This window comes from Nannospalax galili, unplaced genomic scaffold (genome assembly GCF_000622305.1).
Source record: "Nannospalax galili isolate Female #2095 unplaced genomic scaffold, S.galili_v1.0 scaffold1128, whole genome shotgun sequence".
Classification (NCBI taxonomy): Eukaryota; Metazoa; Chordata; class Mammalia; order Rodentia; family Spalacidae; genus Nannospalax; species Nannospalax galili.
In genome coordinates, this window is record NW_008358632.1 from 1,183,876 (window position 1) to 1,205,603 (window position 21,728).

At 39.8% G+C, this 21,728-nt stretch overlaps 1 protein-coding gene across 8 annotated transcripts in view; it reads left to right on the plus strand.

The window, feature by feature from the left end:
• Window positions 1-21,728, plus strand: part of Kansl1 (KAT8 regulatory NSL complex subunit 1) — a 180,343-nt gene that overhangs the window by 52,336 nt on the left and 106,279 nt on the right. For all 8 annotated transcript variants that reach the window (XM_008821892.3, XM_029558066.1, XM_029558065.1 and 5 more), the window contains one exon: window positions 3,031-4,402. In XM_008821892.3, coding sequence (XP_008820114.1) covers window positions 3,114-4,402 — 1,289 coding nt within the window. In that variant the 5' untranslated portion in view covers window positions 3,031-3,113. The remainder of the gene's footprint in view (window positions 1-3,030; window positions 4,403-21,728) is intronic.

The following is a 21,728-nucleotide window of genomic DNA, read 5'->3' on the forward strand; positions in this document are numbered from 1 at the left end:
GTACTAAAATTTTTTCAAAATACTGATTTTTGCTTGAAGATTCTGATTTTACCATTGCCATCACATACTGTTAGTGATTTTTCTTTGAAGTGAAAGTTTCATTTTGTTCATTTTTCTAGAAAATGTCTGTTAGCTAACTGCCCAAGTTTTTTGGGATCTGATCTGACTGTATATCCCAGGCTGGCCTCAGATTTCTCCATCATTGGGACTGCTTTAAACTTTTCTCAGTGGTGGTTATAATACAGGACTGTGCTCCTGTGCTTGCCCCCAAGCTTGAGTAATCATAGTTCCTCTGTCAGTTGTTCTGCCATTAAGAAAGCTAGTTCAACTTGCTTTTGTATCAGTGCTTTCTTTAGACTTCTTGGGCTTTTTTGTTTTTGTTTTGTTTTGTCTTTTTTGTCTTTTTGAGACAGGGTCTCCCTATAGCCCTAGCTTGCCTGAAACTTGATATGTAGACCAGACTGGCCTTGAACTCTCGGAGGTCTGCCTGCCTCTGCCTCCAGAGTGCTGGGATTAAATTGCTGCACCACCAAGCCCGGCTCTTTAGACTTCTTAAAGCCAGTGTTTCATGAAACACAGACTATTAAAATGTATTCTTGGATAGAGATTTAATGAAATCAGTAGTCTACTGTTTTGTTTAATCAAGAACTTATGTTACATGTGTGTCTGTGTGTGTATGCTTATGCCATGGTGCATGTTTGGAAGTCAAAGGACAACTTGGTGGGAGTTGGTTTTCTCCTTCTACCTTATGGGTGTTCTTGGGCTCAAACGCAAATGGTCAGGCTTCGCAGCAAGGACCTTTACCTACTGAGCGATCTCGCTGGCCCAAGAACATCTTAAGTGTAATTAACTTTCTATTTTTAAGCTGCAAGTGAGTGAAGAATGCAGTGACTACTGGTATTGTTGGTGCCACTGCCTTGATTGTTCTAAGATACCAGCAGTGATGCTTGTACCTGTTTTCATACCCTCATTGCAAATGTCAACAGTTACAGGGCAGGACTATGAGATGGCTCAACCAGTAAAGGTGCTTGCTGCCAAGCCTGATCACCTGAGTTCTATCCTTGGGTCCCATGTAGTGGAAAAAGAATCAGCTCTTGTAAGTTGTTCTCTAACCTCCACACATATTTTGTAGCATGCTGTACAACCCCCTTCCTCTCTATGAATAAATATATAAGCATAAAAATAAATACAGTAAAATTTTAAAGGCAAGTGTTTTAGAATTACTATTAAAACACTGGCTTCCAAAATAATCTTATGAAAGGCTTATTTGGTAAAAGTGTTTGTAAGCCTGATAGCCTGAGTTCCATCCCTAGAATTCATGGTAGGAGACAACTGACTCCTGAAAGTTATTTTCTGACCGCCACACTGGTACTGTAGGCACCCTTGTGCCTGCAATCACACGGTGGTGGGAGTGTCTTTGAGATCCTCAGAAGTCCAGAGACCATAGTTTAAGAATAACAGGCTTTGGGACTGGAGAGATGCTCAGCAGTTGGAAGAGCTGACTGCTCTTGCTGAGAATCTGGGTTCAATTCCCAGCACCCACATGGCAGCTAACAACAGTTCCAGGGAATCTGACACCCTCTTTTGGACTCTGCAGGCATTGTGCACACACGGTACACTTACATAACATGCAGGCAAAACACTCATACACACCAAGAGCATTTTAAAAAAATAAATATTGCTAGTTTAGTCCTTTATATAGGTTTCTCTTTGCTTCCAGACCAGATAAATATGTGTGTGTGTGTGTGTGTGTGTGTGTGTGTGAGAGAGAGAGAGAGAGAGAGAGAGAGAGAGAGCGAGAGAGCGAGAAGAGGTAATTAATTGAGGTAGGTTGATTAATTACTAAATAAAAAATTTTATTAACCAAGAAAATGAGATAGGATGAGGAAGGAAGAGGCAAATTGGAAGCAAAAAGTGAGTTCTGAGTTTCCAGGGGCTTGATTAGAATGCTGATTAGTCCAGCTCAGAAAAACTTTTCTGAGCGTTAGTAGTCCTCATACTTCTATTTGTTGCCAAGTGAATGAGTTGAAAGAGAAGGTCAAAAGGAAGGGATCTTGGGCAGTCTCAGCATTTTAGGAGGTTGGCAGGAGGAAGAGAACAGGACAAGTATAATGCCAAGGATATTAGGAAAGTTAGCACTACCTAATGCTTAGGGAGAAGTGAAAATGGGACTTCATGTGATAATGAGATGACTGGTAACTTTGCCAGCATGATAGGGGTGAAATCTAGGTTATAGACAGAGGAGTGAAGAGTGTAGAGGCAGTTGTTTGTAACTTTTTTGAGACAGGGACTCACTATGTAGCCCTGGCCTGCCTGGGACTCCCAGAGATCTTCTCAGTTCTGCTTCATGAGTGCTGGGATTAAATAAAGGTGTGTGCCACCGTGCCTTGCTGTAACTGTTCTTTGAGGAGTTTAGTGGTAAAGGGAAAGAAAGAAGTATGTTGGGCAGTTAATTTGAAGACAGATTTAGGTTGAATGTAAAGAGCCAGTAGACAGGACCTTATGGGCAGCCTGAAAGAAAAGAAAATTGATGAAACAAATTGGTATTAATAGTGTGATACAGTTAGCCTGATAGTATAGTCAAAAGTTTCTTTGTAGAGAAGCTTATGAAAACTATTCTTGGTGAGAAAAATCCACAGACCTGTGATATTTGACATGCACTTTTTTTGTAAGCACAATTTTCTTAATTTTTTTCTAATACTATATATTTAAATCCAGTGATTTCAAGAAGTATAGTATAGTTTAGATGCAGATGATTATAAACATTATTTCAGAATGGGACTTCTATTTTGACAATTTTCAATCGATGGTTAGGCAAGTGACAAGAAGAGTAAAATTCCTTTTTGTGCAAGGATTGTGTTCTTCTTTCCCCAGATGAAAAACAACTTGAGGCTCCAGAATGATTCTACGGTTTTCTTTTTGGAGGCAGAGTTTAGGCAATAGCTTCAAGTGGTGCTTCTATTAAAAAACGTGTGTTTGTTTTTGAGTGTACTTATATTTCTGACATCCTTTTTTTCTTTTCTCTTTCAGTCTGTTCTCAGGGGAGGCAGCAAGGGGCTGTGGAGCTGGCCTCAGCACCAGGAGAGGCTGGACTTCCTGTCTCTCTGTGCTGAATGGCTGCGATGGCGCCCGCTCTCACTGACGCAGCAGCTGAAGCACACCACATCCGGTTCAAACTGGCTCCCCCATCCTCCACCTTATCTCCTGGCAGTGCCGAAAATAACGGCAACGCCAGCATCCTTATTGCTGCCAACGGAACCAAAAGAAAAGCCATCACTACAGAGGATCCCAGTCTAGACTTCCGAAATAATCCTACCAAGGAAGACTTGGGAAAGCTGCAACCATTGGTGGCATCTTATCTCTGCTCTGATGTAACATCTGTTCCCTCAAAGGAGTCTTTGAAATTGCAAGGGGTTTTCAGCAAGCAGGCAGTCCTTAAATCTCATCCTCTTTTATCTCAGTCCTATGAACTCCGAGCTGAGCTGTTGGGAAGACAGCCAGTTTTGGAGTTTTCCTTAGAAAATCTTAGAACCATGAATACAAGTGGTCAGACAGCTGTGCCACAAGCGCCTGTAAATGGGTTGGCTAAGAAATTGACTAAAAGTTCAGCACATTCTGATCATGACAATTCCAGTTCCCTCAATGGGGGAAAACGGGCTCTTTCTTCATCTGCTCTGCAGGGAAGTGAAGTAGGGGGATCTGACTCTGGGGACTTGAAAGGTGTTTTGACCAATTGCACTCTTCCACATAGAAGCCTTGATACAGAACACACAACTCTATATAGCAATAATAGCACTGCAAACAAATCTTCTGTCAATTCCATGGAACCGTCAGCACTTCAAGGAAGCAGTAGGTTATCACCTTGTACAGACTCCAGCTCTAACTTGACAACTGTCAAGTTAGAGGTCAAAAAATCTCCCCTGTCTTCCATTCTTTTTAGTGCTTTAGATTCTGACACAAGGATAACAGCTTTACTGAGGCGACAGGCTGATATTGAGATTCGGGCCCGCAGGTTACAGAAGCGCTTACAGGTTGTACAAGCCAAGCAGGTAGAGAGACATTTACAGCATCAGCTGGGTGGATTTTTGGAGAAGACTTTGAACAAACTGCCAAACTTGGAATCTTTGAGGTCCCGAAGCCAGTTGATGTTGACCCGAAAGGCTGAAGCTGCTTTGAGAAAAGCTGCCAATGAGACCACCAGTTCAGAGGGACTCAGCAACTTCTTGAAAAGCGATTCAATTTCAGAAGAATTGGAGAGCTTTTCCGCTAGTGGCATAGCCAATTTGAGGTGCAGTGAACAAGCATTTGATTCAGATGTCACGGACAGTAGTTCAGGAGGGGAGTCTGATATTGAAGAAGAAGAACTGACTCGAGCCGATCCTGAGCAGTGCCATGTACCCCTGTGAGTAGAACCCATGGTGATGCATAGTCATTCTTGAGACATGTTGGGGCAAGGAAGAAAGACAAACTCCCATTTTGTGAAGAATATAATTCTTGTGTATTGACAACTAGGTTCTGTTAGTTTTAGGTAGGTGAATGTATATATCTGAAATGAAAAAATATTGTGTTGTAGGCTAAAAGTTGTTGATTTCTTTTTGAAATCTTTTTTTTTTTTTCTCCTCTTGAAGTCTTACTAAAAAGAAACTAAAAAAAATAAGTAAATGATTTCTTTTGAAACTATAGGGCATTTTTAAAGCTTTAATGTTGTAACTTGAGATACTGTTTCTAGGAAGTAGGGCCAAGTGTTCAGTTGATTCAGTAAAGTTGATTGGAATTTCTAGTGTTTTCAGTGCTTTTTTTTTCAGCAGAGAGCATACTTGATCTTCAGTTTTAACACAAGATGTTCTTATGGTTGGAAAAGCAATCTTTTTTTCCTCTGTTTTCAACTACACAGTCAACATAGAAGACATTGTGACCTTGAAAAGTCTGGGGATTTCTCTCTACCAATAAGCAAGCAATCACTTCTAGTGGACAGCAGCTGGTTGTCTTCTAAATGAACTCTATTCTGACACTACCTGGAGATAGAAGTGCCAGGTCCCACAGGTTGAGGGCTTAGTCCTCAAGATTGCCCCCTACTACTCCTTCAGATAACACTTGTAAACCGCAGATTGTTTTACCTGTGCTTCTGACTGGTTATAAATCAGGATTCTAATAAACTGGTCCTCAGATGATATTACAAAGGAAACACCCATTACAAACACCAATTCATATGGGTGAGAGATGAGGGAATGGGTGCCCTTTTTGGGCATTCTACCCCCTAGGAACCTTTATATATTCATCTACCTAGAAGCTCTCTGAATTCTGTCTTTTTTGGATTTTTTGGAAGTTTAGTACATAGATATGATTAATTACACCAATTGCTATTGGTGATACTTGGTCCTGTTTACCTCCCTTTGGAGGTAAAACTGAAAGTTCCAACTGCCTAAGCCCACCTTGATCTTTCTCGTGACTAGCCCCCATCTTGAAGCTACCTCGGGGTGCCAACCATTAATTCAACTACCTACCATTGAAAAACAACATGTCTTAAGGCTGGGTATGGTGGCGCATGCCTTTAATCCCAACACTCAGGAGGCAGTGGCAGGCATATCTCTTTGGAGTTCAAGGCCAACCTGGTCTACATAGAGAGTTCCAGGTCAGCTGGAGCTACCAGGAGACCCTGACTCAATAAGAACAAAAAAGAAAAAAGAAAACTATCTTTGAAGATCCCAAGGAATTTAGGAGTTAAATGCCAGGAAACAGGTGAAACTCATGTATTTCATAGTATCACATTCTAAGGATTAGTTAGAAAGTGAAACAATGTTTTAGACATTGTCTTTTTACGTAATCCATTTCAACTACTTGTTTTTGTTCCTTAATTATACTGCTTTTGTTTTTGTGATTTTTTTTTCTTCCTTTTTTTCTTTTATCAGATTGCTTTGTTTCATTTTGTTTTGTTTGAGACCAGTCACATCATCCTGCCCCAGTCTCCTGAGTGTTAGGATTACAGGTGTATACCTCCATGCCCAGCTACATGTGTATTTTCTTTCAGCAAAGTTAATGTATTGATGTATTTGGGATAAATTTTGACTGTTTTCCAAATCGGTTTCATAAAATGATACATAATCTTTCAATGACATGCCAGATTGTTGTAGTGGAGCCAGAAGTACTTCATTCTTGATCTTTTCTCCTCAGTCCTCATTCATTCATGTATTTAAGGAAAACATGCTTGAAGTTAAATAAATCTCCATTTACTATTTATAAGTATTAGATTTCTGAGAGCAGGAACAAAGAAGTTGGAAAAGAGGGACTGCATATTTGAAAGTACATCTGCCTCTTTTTTAGAGATGTTGAAGAATTGGTTAAATGTATGGAGAGTCAATATAGAAAAAGGTGATTGATTCTCTGGGACTGGAGAGATGTGGCTCAGTGGTTAAGAGCACTTGCAGAGGACCCACATGGCGACTAACAACCATCTATAACTCCAGTTCCAGGGGACTTGACACCTTCTGACCTTTGTAGGCATTACATGACACGGGTGCACCTACCTAAATAAAAATAAAATATTTTTTTAAAAAAGAAAAAGGTTATTGATTCTCACTGGAGAGTTAATTGTTGACAGCAATGCTTCTAATCAGTAAATTACCTGCTTTATCAAGTTTATGTTATCCATATGGATAATACTGTATATTTGAAATGAAACTATATTTTGAAGGAAGGCCAAGTAATTTTCCTCACATTTCTTCCGTACCAGACACCTAGTTCCATTACCATTTGTTAGTTCTGAGTACTCAAGAGTTTATCGCTATGTTAAAGCAAGTATGTTTCAGAGGTTGGCTTACATCTGTAATACAGTTACCATTCTTCAAATGGATTAGTGTCTTAAATTAACCTGCCAATATTTGTGATATCTCTGACTTTACCGTGTAGTTGGCTGCTTTAAAAATGTCTTGTTAAAGATCAAACCTCTGTAATGGTGCTTGGGATTTTACACAGGACCAAAAGGCATTTAGAATCTGTGTGCTTATTTTGTTCAGGATGTATTGCTTCAAAAACATTTCTGAATTCTTGTAAAGTTGTTGGTGTTTTAGCCTGGTGAAATCTGAATGGGAAGGGCTGGAAATGTAGCTCAGTGGTAGAGCATCCACAAGGCTCTGGGTTCAGTTCCCAGCACTGCCCATCTACCCAAACAATCAAAACCCCAGCAAAACCAAATCATCAACCCCAAACAAACAAAACGACAAGTATAGGAGGAGAGAACTCATTCTATATGATAATCTAGTTATTTGAAAACCACATGAGAATTCAATCATTACTTGGTTCTGAGCATTGTCCTCATAGTGGTTATGATGTATATGGATAGCCAGAGGATCATTTTGGACAACTTTTGGGAAGCGATTGTATCCTTTTGCAATTAACCTAGCTAATCCTTTAAAAAGTTGAACTAGGGCTGGGCATGGTGGCACACGCCTTTATTTCCAGCACTGGGGAGGCAGAGGCAGGTGGATCTCTGAGTTCAAGGCCAGCTTGGTCTACATAGTGAGTTTCAGGACAGCTGGGGCTATAGGGAGACCCTGTCTCAAAAAGACCAAAAAAAAAAAAAAGTTGAACTAGAACTAGAGAAATGGCCCAGTGACTAAGAGCACTGGCTGCTTTTGCAGAGGACCCCAGGCTCAGTTCCCAGCACCCACGTGGCCGCTAACAACAGTTTGTAACTCCAGTTCCAAGAAATCTGATGCCTTCTTTTGGCCTCTGTGGTCTTTGCATGCATGTTATGCACCTACATCCATGCAGACAAAACACTTGTGTATACATAAAATAAAAATAAATAAAAATATTTTTTCAAAAGTTGAATTTCCATGCATTAGATCATAACACTGAAAGCAGTGTTTTTTTGCACATTATAATTCAAATTAAAACCACTAAAAAGCATGATCTTTCCTATCTTTGTCATACATTTAGTTTAGGCGGCCATGATGAAAGCACTTTGTACAAGAAGTTGTTGAAATGTGTTAACATTTTAAAAATTTTTTAAATTACATTGATTTATTTTGTGTATGTGCTCCTGGGTGTAGGAACTTGATTGTGGAACTAAGAAGCAGAATGTTTCAATAAATACCCTAAATATTTAATTCCCTTTTTTTAAAATAAGACAGTTTGCCGGGCGTGGTGGTGCACGCCTTTAATCCCAGCACTTGGGAGGCAGAGGCAGGCGGATCTCTGTGAGTTCAAGGCCAGCCTGATCTACATAGTGAGTTCCAGGACAGCTGGGGCTACAGGGAGACCCTGTCTCAAAAAGACCAAAAAAAAAAAAAAAAAAAAAAGAAAAAAAGCCAGTTTGCTTCACTGGGTGTGGTGGCCCATGCCTTTTAATCCCAGCATGGTGCATGCCTTTAATCCCAGCACTTGGGAGACAGAGGCAGGGGGATCTCTGTGAGTTCGAGGCCAGCCTGGTCTACATAGTTCCAGGTCAGCTGGGGCTACAAGGAGACCCTGTCTCAAAAAGACCAATTAAAAAAAAAAGTAAAAAAGACAGTTCTCACTGTGTAGTCCAGGCTGGCCTCAGCTCTTGATTCTCCTGCTTCTGCCTTTGTAGCACTGGGATGACAAATTGTAATCCACCATGTACTTGGCTCCTTATTATTAATTCTTATTTTTTTTTCTTTTTTGTGCTGGGACTAAAGGCGTGGGCTACCACACACGGCTTAATTCTTACTTGTAAATACAAAAAAGGCATTAGTGATCTCATTTATATGTAATGTATTTATTAAATTTGCATAAATTCACTTTAGGTCTTTATGTTCCTTTGACTTTTTTCCCTAGGAGAGTTGTCTTCCCCATCTCCCTTACCTCCTAATTATTTAGTTAGGAATTCCTGGACCAGTTCCTCATTTTGCTAAATACTGTTTTCATATCCTGAGTTCTGTGCTTAAAACTTACATAATGAAGACTTACATAATGAAGCCTGGCGTGGTGATGCATGCCTTTAATCCCAGCACTTGGGAGGCAGAGGCAGGCAGATCTCTGTGAGTTCAAGGCCAGCCTGGTCTACATAGTGAGTTCCAGTACATTTGGGGCTACAGGGAGACCCTGTCTCAAAAAGACATATATATATATATATATAAAATTTTTAGGTTTTTGTGTATGAGTGTATTGCCTGCATGTATGTAAGTGCACTGTGTTGTACAGTGCCAGTGGAGGTCAGAAGAGGGTGTTGGATCCCTTGGAACTGGAGTTACAGACCGTTGTTAGGTGCTATGTGAGTGCTGGGAACCCAACCCGGGTCTGCAAGAGCAGTCAGTGCTTTTAACTGCTGAGATTTTGTTCCAGCCCCTCCGTGTAGTCTCTTTTTTTGTCTTTTTGAGACAGGGTCTCCCTGTAGCCCCAGCTGACCTGGAACTTGCTATGTAGACCAGGCTGGTCTCAATCTCACAGATCCACCTGTCTGTGCCTCCTAAGTGTTGGGATCAGAGGTGTGCACCACCACACTCGCTTCCATGTATGTAGTCTCTTAAATGTGCTCTTACATATCAATATTATGGGCACCTGGAGCACATTATTTATGTAAACGTCTCACTTTTTTTTTTTTTTTTTGAGTCAGGGTCTTCATGTAGCCTCAAATGGTCTAGAACTTGATATGCAGACCAGACTGGCATTAATCTCATAGAGATCCATCTGAGTCTGCCTCCAGAATGGTGCTCTTTTTTTTTTTTTTTTTTTCTTTTTCTTTTTCCTTCTGGATTGTTGGTATTGGCTCATCTAGAAGGGTAGTGTAAAAATAATCCCATAAAACATTTCATTGTGACTACTGAAGTACGTTGAGGATGTTCTTTGTTTTGCACAATGCCTTCTTTATAAAGATCTCAGGGAGAAGGATGTGGAACTCCAAATAATTGAACTCCATTTCTAAGCTTTTAGTCCGTTTACATTATCTAGATGCTATAATTTGTGTTCTCTAGATTGCCGTTTTTCTTAGAGACAAATTTACAGGCTCTTTTTTTTGAGGGGGGTGCCCCTCTTTTGAGAGGCAGGGTCTTTTTAAAAGATTTCATTTTATATGTTACGAGTGTTTATCTACATGTATATATGTGTACCATCTGTGTCCAGTACCCTTGCAGGCCCAAGGAGGGTGTCAGTACCCTAGAACTGGAGTTAGAGATGGTTGTGAGCTGCTGTGTAAGGTTGCTGGGAACTGAACCCAGGGTCCTCTTAACTGATTTGTAAGCTCTTTTGTAGTTGAGATTGACCTTGTACTTCAGGTTCTCCTACTTTCATCTGAAGTGCTGAGATTGCAGGTGATTGTCACCATGCCAGATATATGCAGTGCTGGGAAGAAGCCTATGGCTTCATGCATGCTAGGTAAGCTTATGCTACCAGCTGAGCTACATCTCCACCCTATGGAGCTCCTTTTTAAAAGCCTCATTCCTGCTGGGCATGGTGGTGCATGCCTTTAATCCCAGCACTTGGGAGGCAGAGACAGGCAAATCTTTGTGAGTTTGAGGCCAGCCTGGTCTACATAGTGAGTTCCAGGACAGCTGGGGCTACAAGGAGACCCTGTCTCAAAAAAGACAAAAAAAAAAAAAAAAAAAAAAGCCTCATTCCTGGATTCGTGTTGTTTTCCTATTGTTTTATTTTCATGTTTTAGTTTTGGACTTAATCTATTCTAACCCGTATTTATTTGCCTAATAAGGTTCCTGAAGTCTGTTTGAAATCAGTTAGCTAAAAATAAACTTAGTGTGTAATTCAGTGACAGTGAAGCACATACTTGAATTTTGGATGATCTTGATTGCAGTGGAACTTCATCCAGAATATAGTGAATTTCTAAGGACATTTTTGTAGGTTTTGCTTTTTTACATCCTCTAGAATGTTTTCTATTATAACTCTTACTTAAAATTAGTAAGGATACAGAGCTGATGTTGTCAAGAGTGGCAATCAAATTGATTTGCAGTTTTCTTACTCCAGAATGATGGGGTAGAAGAATATCAGCCAGAGGTTCTGAGTTGTCTTCTCTACTAAATTCTTCTCTGTTAAAAGGTAGCTGGAGAGATGGCTTAGCAGTTTAAAAGAACACTGGCTGCTTTTGCAGAGTGCCTGGGTTTAGTTCCCAGCACCCACATGGCAGCTAACAACCATCTGTAATTCCAGTTCCAGGGGATCCAGTGCCCTCTAGGGCATTGCACATGTGGTGCACTTACATACATGTAGACCAGACACAAAAAATGAAGTTTAATAAAAACTTCTTTTAAAAATAAGTTATAGGATGAATCATATGATGACTTTTCTAATCAAAACAAGGGAAATGAACTAAATTATCAGGGCTCAAGCTACTTTGAAATCATGGCATTTTTTTGCAGTGCTAAGAAATTGAACCCAGGACCTTGTTCATATTGGGTAAAGTAAGTGTTCTACCAGTGAGCTTTGTTACCCATATTTCTCAAACTATTTTAAAATGTTACTACTCTTGTTTCTTCACTTGATGTGGCTGTTCTCACTCTTTGAATGTGGGGAAAGCCTAGCTAAAGTCCTTACTAGTAAGTCATTGATAAGATTTGAAGCAAGTTTCTTGACTTGTGACTTATAGCTTTGGTTTTTTTTCCTCCCAATTTTTTGAACAAAGTTTTATTTATGTAAAAATGTACTGTGATCATATTCCCTCCCCATCACTTTTCTCCTCCTCACTTTTGGTGACCCCCTTCCTTCCTGGATAGTCTCTATCCTACTTAGGTGCTCCCCTCCCCACTGCCTGTAGGTCTTGCACAGTTAGCCACAGTTGCTGTGTTTGATTAAAATGGCTGCACCATATCCAGAAGACAGTGTTACATAGTGCTCCTTCTCATCTCCCACTTTTAAATCTTCCTGCCGCCTCCTGTGCAGTTTACTGGGTCTTCAAGGGGGTGATATACATGTGTCATTTAGGGCTGAAATAGCACTTACTCTGAGCATTTTGACTACAGCTTTGTTCTTTTAAGGCCTAGTTTCTTTTTTAAAAAAAGATAGATGAATCCCTGCTTGTATGTATATGTACCACTTGCATGCTTGGTGTACACAAGTCCAGCAAAGGGGATTGGATCCCTGGAACTGAGTTAAGAGCCTCTGCAGAACAACCAGTGCCTGTGGCCATTGAGCATCTCTCCAGCCTCTTGTGCTTATTATTTTTTAATAGTCCTTTGAAGTTATTGTGTTTTCTTGGTATAAATAGGGGAATGATTCCAACGTGTTCTTACAGAATTTACTTCTTTTATGTGTATGAGTATATATAAACACAGTAAGTGCACCTGTGTCATGCAGTACCAGTGGAGGACAAAAGAGGGTGTTGGATCCCCTTGGAACTGGAGTTACAGATGGTTGTTGGCTGTCATGGGTACTGGGATTCGAACCCTTTTGCAAGAGCAGCCAGTGCTCTTAACCACTGAGCCATCCCTCTAGCTGCTCCTTCCCACCCTTAAATATTTTTTTTTTTCTTTGCCTAGCATCTTTAATACTACTTGCTTTTCTGTGACTGTGGCACAAAAGATACCTCACCCCCTTTTGATTTTGGAGGAATTTAGGCAAGAGGAATTTCGGGAATTAACTGCTGCAGATTTAGTTGCTACGTGTTTCTGCTACTTGACCGGCTTTCATTTTCTAAAGTTCAAAGTACCCTTATAGCGTTAGGGCTGTCATTTACTTACTGAATGTGCAAATATGTGAGACCTGAGATACTTCAAGTCTGTCTTTAGGGAGTTATAGTGAGCAGAGAGCAGTGAGACTGTGAAACTTAGGGCCTTGCACATAATAGTATAAAGTAAATGCTGAGTTATAGAAATGAAATACGAAAAGATTACAGCTGAAAGATGGAATTGGAAAGAATATTAGAAATAAGTCTTGAAGGGTGGTTTAAATTTCGATAGGAAGATTTTTGGGTGCAGTGGGGGTTGTGGTCCATTGAGGTAGATCAGTCTAGGCAGAAGGCACAGTGCATACAGGGAAGAGAGAGTTTTCAAGGCATGTTGGCTAGAGTAGGCCATGTTGGAGACCGATCAGTATAGGTGATGGTCGTATAGTATAAAAGGAAAAGGGAAGTAACTCTAGGCTATTAGCTCTACCATTGAGCCCCCAAATACATCTTTTGAAAGATAGTATTTTATGTTCTTTCTCCTTTAGGTCTTCCTTGTGTTTAGAGCCAATAGATGAATCATAAACATTTTCTTTGTTTTTATTGAACTGTTTTCCTAAGATGGACATGGTGGAACATGGGCCTTATTAACATAGCATTTGGGAGACTATGAGAATCACTAGAAGGTTGGCTATATATATAATCATGTAGATCCAGGCTCGTCTGGGTTCATAGCAAGACCCTAATGCCAATTAAATAAAGAAATGGAAGAAAAGCCAAACAAAGTTTTTCTGAAGAAAACTTGATGGTAACTCCAGTTACTACAAGCAAAGGCTTGAAAGCAGTGAAGGAATGTTACATTTCTGTCATTACAGAGCCATAAATAATTGGATTTTTGTTGATTTATTTGGCAAGCATCAGAAAATCTGATAGATGAATAGTATTTTCTTAGGATTTGTGAGATAAGTGCTAGAGTAGCATAGTAGAAAAAATTCTGGATTACTGTTGAGAATTGTTATTTTTGTCCTTCTAGGCTTGTGTTCCTTACTTCTAAAGGTTTACACCTTTTTCATAGATTCTAACTAGCTTTGTAATTATTGGACCAGACCAGTCTGGGAAAGGCTATTGTCACTGTTACACGTGCCCTGTACTTTGTTGTGCGGTATGCTGAGTAGCCAGGTTACTTAGTTCCACAGCACTTGCATTTCTATGGGGAGTCAGCCTCCAGTCAAAGCTGGAGCAGGCCTTCTATTATTACTCTCCTGAGGCAGCCTGTTGGCCTCAGTGTGTACTTAGAGTAACTTTTGTTTTATTTGTGTGGATGTGTGTTCCATATAGAAAAATGAAATATCTGAGAGTAAGATAATATTGTTTTGAATGGTCTGGGGGAACCCTGGGGTATAGTGAGAGAATGAAGACAAAAGCCTTTATCACCTGGAACTCTTTTAATAAAGCTGTTGGAGTGATAAGCTTTGAAAACAAATCTCCCAAATGAAAACTATCATTTATCTCTCCCTTCCCTCTTAAAAAAAAAAAATGATTAAAGTCCTTTTGGTATTGTATTTATTTAGATTGTGTGTGTGTGTGTGTGTGTGTGTGCGCGTGGTATGGTATGTGTGCAAGTCATGTGTGCAGGTTGCAGTTCTCTTCGACCATGTGGGTTCTGGGGATCTGGTGGTCAGGCTTGATAGCAAGTGTCTTGACCTGCTGAATCATCTTGCTGCCCCCACCCCACCCCTTTAAAGTTTTATTCTTTTCCAGAAATAGTTGTTCAAAAAAAAAAAAGACAAAATTCCAAGATCCCTGGGTGTGATTCCTTAATACTGTAGATCAAATAAGATATTTAAAACTACCTGATCTCAATATCAGAGACAGAGCATTAGTTATTACAGTTTAGATACATAAAGTTAGCATAGCTGACTCCTTCGATTCATTTAGTTGCCTTTCATAAAAAGTTTATACAGAGAATGAAAAAATTTGGGGTCTTTCCCCCAGTCTTGTTTTTTTCTAAAACCTTTCTGTAGACTCATTAAAAGTTTGCAGCTGAATTGCTGCAACCACTGTTCTGTAGATTTCCACCTGGATGAGGTGTTTTTCTTTTTAAACTGGCACTGTCAGATTTTTTTTTTTCCCCAGCAAGTATTTGGGCACACCCTATGCATAGTGGATTTTGCAAGATCCTTATTCAGAAGGCCAGCAGGACAGGCCAATTTTCTCTGTGTAACATGAAAACAGAATGAAGCCTGCTCAAAAATTCATTTTGGTTCTGCCCATCTGTATATGAAATTGATCTCTCACGCAAAAATTCAGGCATTCACAGAAGTAATTTGGCTTGGAAGTGTAAGCAGAAAGGCTAAATTTATATTTAAGGAATTTGCTTAGTGTTGTCAGTGATTCTTCTCCATGTTAAGAATTCTTAAGAATTTGTGAAAACCTTATAGGAAACAGGTTCAAGATTCCACAGTTAAAGAGATGCAATGTGATCTAGAAATTTTTAAGGTAAGTATGCATTCCCAATGTTGACATTTGCTTATTTTTTCATTAATTATGTATTTGTGTGAATGTTCACCATGTTTATGCAGGTGCCATTGAAAGCTGTAAGAGGGCATCAGATCCCCTGGAGCTAGAGTTACATACAGGTGGTTGGTTGTTGACCACCAGGCATGGGTACTAGAAAGTGAGTCCTCTGGAATAGTAGCAAGTGCTCTTAACCACTGAGTCATTCATTGGTCCAGCCCTGATGTGTGTGTTTATATTTATATATGTAGTTGTAGATTTCATTAGGTATGAGAATTGTTACTTCCATTAATGTTTAATGCAATGTTAGGCTATTTAATTTTCCATGGTTTGTGATAAATACACAGTGCTAGGGTATTAGTAGATTAAACAAATACCTTTTTTTAAATTAAAAGAATTATTTTGAGACAAGGTCTCCTGTTGCCCAGGCTAGCCTTCAAGTTAATATATAGCTGAGGATGACCTTGAACTCCTGATCTTCCTGGCTCCGCCTCTCAAGTGCTAGGATTAAGGGTGTGCCCATCATATCTATCAAATATCTCTAATTTCATCCATAAATGCTATGATTGACTGATGAACTTAAGGAAGGATAAGGCATGGAATTGCTTTCATGTTGGCTTTCAAGAAGCTAAATAATAGCTCATGATCATTCCTTTAATAGATAGACCTTCAACATAGATTGGGGGAGTTACCCTAGTTGCTAATTTGAATGTGTTATCTTTGTGGGTACTCAAAATATCCCTGCGGCCATTTCAGAAAAGGAATTCAAAATTCTCTGAGCAAAGACAAATAATCGTAACTTGCTTTCTTTCAGCAAGGGCACTGATTACTTGCAGACTACCTTTTCAGGATCATCAAGATTAACTTTGCCTCAAAAGGGCAAGGAAACATTTCTCTACTAATGATTAAATATGTAAGATCAAAACGGACTGTATTGGAGGTTGAAGAGATTGCTCAGCAGTTGAGATATTGCTGAGACTAAGGTTTGATTCCCAGCACCCACACAGTGCCTAACAACCATCCTAACTCCAGTTCCAGGGCATCTAATTACTGTATTGGAGGTTGAAGAGATGGCACAGCAGTTGAGATCTTGCAGAAGACTAAGGTTTGATTCCCAGCACCCACACAGTGCCTAACAACCATCCTAACTCCAGTTCCAGGGCATCTAATTACTGTATTGGAGGTTGAAGAGATGGCACAGCAGTTGAGATCTTGCAGAAGACTAAGGTTTGATTCCCAGCACCCACACAGTGCCTAACAACCATCCTAACTCCAGTTCCAGGGCATCTAATTACTGTATTGGAGGTTGAAGAGATGGCACAGCAGTTGAGATCTTGCAGAAGACTAAGGTTTGATTCCCAGCACCCACACAGTGCCTAACAACCATCCTAACTCCAGTTCCAGGGCATCTAATTACTGTATTGGAGGTTGAAGAGATGGCACAGCAGTTGAGATCTTGCAGAAGACTAAGGTTTGATTCCCAGCACCCACACAGTGCCTAACAACCATCCTAACTCCAGTTCCAGGGCATCTAATTACTGTATTGGAGGTTGAAGAGATGGCACAGCAGTTGAGATCTTGCAGAAGACTAAGGTTTGATTCCCAGCACCCACACAGTGCCTAACAACCATCCTAACTCCAGTTCCAGGGCATCTAATTACTGTATTGGAGGTTGAAGAGATGGCACAGCAGTTGAGATCTTGCAGAAGACTAAGGTTTGATTCCCAGCACCCACACAGTGCCTAACAACCATCCTAACTCCAGTTCCAGGGCATCTAATTACTGTATTGGAGGTTGAAGAGATGGCACAGCAGTTGAGATCTTGCAGAAGACTAAGGTTTGATTCCCAGCACCCACACAGTGCCTAACAACCATCCTAACTCCAGTTCCAGGGCATCTAATACACTCTTCTCCACAGGCACTGCACAACACAGGTGCACTTACATGTAGAGATAATACTCATAAAATACAAATTTAAAAAACACTGTATTGTGTATGTAAGGTCATATCTATGAGTTTGATTATAGAAATGGATAAAGTAGTTTCTAAATTAAAAAGGAAAGATTTGTCAAAGGTGAAAGCTCAAAAAAGTGGAAGATGAGGTGGTGGAGTTAGGTTGACATTACATTGTTATTGAACAGAGGGCCAGCACATTTAAATTTTATCCCAAGGATTTTAAGGAGTTAGTTAAATGTTAAAGCTTGATTTAGATGTTCATAAAGGAATCAGTTATTCAGTGCTATTGTGAGCTGGACAGACTGACTTTCTGGTAGCATGGAGCTAAAAGTATAAGGCTAAAAGCAGAGAGACTATTGTGATAGCATAGCTGCATTGAAAAGGTCTTGAACCAGGCAGTGAACATAGAACAGAAGAAAGAATGGCCTAGGTATGAGATTTATGCAGTAGAGGATTTTTAAAATATCTTTAAATTTTTAAAATTATTTTTATATGTATGAGTGTTATGCCTACAGGTATATAAGTACACCTGTGTCATGCAGTGCCTCAGAGAACACAAGAGGGCGTTGGATCTCCTAGAACTGGAGTTACAGAGGGTTGTTTGCTACCATGTGGGTGTTGGGAAGCCATCACAAAACCCAAAATATGTAAACATAAAAGGTAAACATAGTTACCTCTGTCCAATAGAAAGGTCCCTCACTCTAGGTAATTTCTTTCTCAACACCAACAGCATTTTTTGCCATCTTTCCTATTTGTATCAATGTTCTGTCAATTTTCTAAAACCAAATCCAGTTATACCACCAAGTTTCCAGTGTGTAATCACAATAAGATATTAAATTTGCAATCAAGACTTCTATTACAACCTTGTGTGCATTATTAACACCTGTAGTGTGTCGGCATCTACCCCTCTAAGTTTTCTCTTTGTAGATCAGATTGGCTGGATTGGAGCGATCCACCCGCCTCTGCCTCCAGAGTCTGGAATTAAAAGTGTGTGCCAGCACATCAGCTTTCCCCTGCCCTTTATGAATAACCCAGTACTCCCAACACAATATCTCCAATAGGTTAGCTTCCTCTGAATAGAATTCTACTTTCATTGTGAACTAAATCCATATATATGGTTGTTAATGCTTTCTCTTTTGTTTCATTGATCCATTGTCAATTCTTAGGTCAAGATCATACTGTTTGAATTGCTCAAGCTTAGATGCTGTAGTGTATACTATATACTGTTGTTTTTTTTGTTTTGTTTTTTTTTTGTCTTTTTGAGACAGGGTCTCCCTGTAGTCCCAGCTGACCTGAACTCACTAGGTAGACCAAGCTGGCCTTGAACTCACAGAGATCAGCCTGCCTCTGCCTCCCGAGTGCTGGGACTAAAGGCATGCACCACCATGCCCACCTTATATACTGTTTTTTTTTTTTTTAATGTATTCATTTTTATTGTATGTGTATCTGTGTATTGCCTGCATGTAGGTAAGTACACCCTTGTCATGTAATGCCCGTGGAGGTCAGAAGAGGCTGTCAAATCCCCTGGGGCTGGAGTTACAGACAGTTGTTAGCTGCCATGTGGGTGCTGGGATTCAAACCCGGGCCTTCAGCAAAAACAACCAGCGTTCTTAAGGGCTGAGCCATCTATCCTGCCCTATACTGTTTTTAATATGTGTTTGTAAATGTACTATCACCTTTTCTGGTAACTCCAATTAGCTTAAAATGTATTTTTGGGGATCTGATCATTGTCTTCTTTCACATGACTATTGAAATAGGTGCATTTTTAACACCTGTAGTGTGTCGGCATCTACCCCTCTAAATTTTCTCTTTGTAGATCAGATTGGCTGGATTGGGGAGATCCACCTGCCTCTGCCTCCAGAGTCTGGAATTAAAAGTGTGTGCCAGCACATCAGCTTTCTATAATTTTTTTTTCTTTTTTTTTAAATTTAATGTTTTGGTCTTTTTGAGACAGGGTCTCCCTGTAGTCCCAGCTGTCCTGGAACTCATTACTATGTAGACCAGGCAAACTCACAGAGATCGCCTGCCTCTGCCTCCTTAGTGCTGGGATTAAAGGTGTGCGCCACCACGCCCAGCCAACTTTCTATAATTTTTTAATGCCTCCCTCAGCTTTATTTTTTTGTATTTTATAGATTTTAATACTTTCGGTTTCTTTTTCTTTTCTTTTCTTTTTTTTTTTTTTTTTTTTTTTTTTTTATTTTTTTTTTTTTTGGTTTTTTTTTTTTTTTTTTTTTTTTTTTTTTTTTTTTTTTTTTTTTTTTGAGACAGGGTCTCCCTGTAGCCCCAGCTGGCCTCAAACTCGCTATGTAGACCAGGCTGGCCTCGAACTTGCAGAGATCCATCTGCCTTTGCCTCCCAAGTACTGGGACTAAAGGTGTGCAACCTCCTCGCATGGCAGATTTTAATCCTTTTAAAAATGAAATTTCTTGTTGGTTTATGGGAAAACCGTTTACTGATTTTGTTTGGCCTCTTCATTGAATTTTATTACTCTTAACAATTCTTTTATCTTCCTCTTTCCTTCTCTCTCTTCCTTTACTTCCTGTTTTGTTTTTGTCTTGTTTTTGAGGTAGGGTTTCATGTGGCCTAGGCTGGCTTCCTTTTTATCAGGTAATTGAAGATGGCTTTGAACTCCGGATCCTGCTTTGTCTGTCATTCACGAATAACCAGATCACAGCTCTTTTAGTTCACTTAGTGACAGTGACATTTTTCATTTTGTGTGTTTATATTTGCTTGTGAGTGTGGTATATGCATGTGTGTGCCCAAATATGGGCATTCAGGCCATAAGAGGACATCATGTGCCCTACCTTGTCAGTCTCCATATTCCTTTAAAACTTGGTTTTTCACTGAACCTGTCAGGAGCCCTAGTGGTCCTCTTCCCCCACACTCCCCACAGCTGTGGACTTACAGGTATGTTCTTGCTGGGGATTTGAACTCAGCTTGTAGCATATTTAAGCACAAAAATAGTGACATTTTTGTTTAAGTTGTTAAAACTTTGTATATGTTTTTCTTGTTTGAATCTGTAGTCACTGTTGAGTGAGTACCAGAGTTGACTTTCTTGTTTGGTTTCTGACTTTAATGAGAAGTTAGTTGTGCTGTTGAGTGTATCTTTGGTTATAAATTTGTGATAGATGTTCATCGTTAGATTAAGCACAGTTCTTTTAATTTATAACCTAAGATTTTTAAACTTTAAAATTAAGACTATTAGTCTGGGCTGAAAGAGACTGACTCCAAAAAAATAAATTCAGATTTATATTAATGTGTTACGTGTTTATTGTCTTTTTTAAAGTATCACTACTTAACCCTACTACTGACTCATCTTTGAGAGTGCTAGGTATTCTGCATTTGGCTATAAGTATTCAGTCTTGTTATGGCATTTTACAAGCCATGTAATACCCATTTTCCTTCGATTTGTTTACTCATACTCCTCTGATTATATATTCCTCTCCCATTTCTTTTCATGATCCTAAGAAAAGTGTGTATTTGCAGGTTTTACATTGAAAATGGATTCTAAGTCAGCCTATATCTTTAAAGTGGTAAATCACCCTCTCCCCCTTGTTTTTTCTTTTTTCCAGACGGGCTCACTTCACTGGCTAGCCTGGATCTTGTTATGTAAACCAAGCTGTCCTCCAACTCTCTGAGATCCACCTGTCTTTGCCTCCTGAGTGCAGGAATGTGCCACCACACCCTGCCCTCTCCCCATTTTACTTGCATTGTAGTAAGAATAATACAACTAGAATTTTTGTGTTTGCTTGCCTGTTTTTTTGGTGGGGCGTGGGGGGCCAGGGCGGGGGGGGTGGTTTTCTCCTTTGAATCCTGGATGTTAAACCCAGGGCCTCTAGAATGCCAGGTAAGAACTCTGCCCTGGGAGCTACATTCTTTTTTTTTTTTTTTTTTTTTTTTTTTAAACTTTTACAAAAACTGTATTGAGAATTTCCTACATGCATATAAGGCGTTTTGATCAAATACATGCCTACTCTCTTCCCTCCAACATTCCCCCTCTGAAGAGGTAACCCTAAAATATTTTTTAAGGATTAGATACAAGCTCCCAAATACTTTTGACATTTTGACTTTTTTGGCCTTTGGAACAGAGTGTCTTGCTAACAGGCCCAAGGATATTTTGACTTTTAGCCCAGAAACTGGCTACATTTCTTTGGGGTCTTTTTACCCTAACTGCCTAGCCAATTCCTACCTCCTATTCTTATCATGCCACCTTCTGAAGCAGTTACCCAAATTGCCAATAGGGAATAGGGATGTAGACTGCTCTGACTTCTTCCATGCTGAACAGGGACACAGGGTGAGACAATTGGAGTACACCTTCAGTGGGTCTATCTAAAAGACTCCCAAATTGCATAACTCTTGTCTCTAAGGGGAAAAGAAAGTCCTTGAATCATGAATAGGAGATGTGAAGGAGAAGTAAAGGCAAGAGTAATTAATTAGCATTACAAGTTCTAGACAGGGAACTAGAAAAAAGTCAAGGCAGTTTTCAAATGTTCATATGAGAGTCCATTAGAATTTCTTGACAAGGACTTCCAAAAGCATCCCTCTATTAGGTTCTTCCTCATTTTTCTTTTGTATTCCAAGGCTGGACTAGTTTGCTGGGAAGAGTGGCTGGATATTCAAGTGAGGGTCCCTGCTTAATGAATGAGCACAACTGTCAACAAGCCCAATTGTGACGATGTTTAGC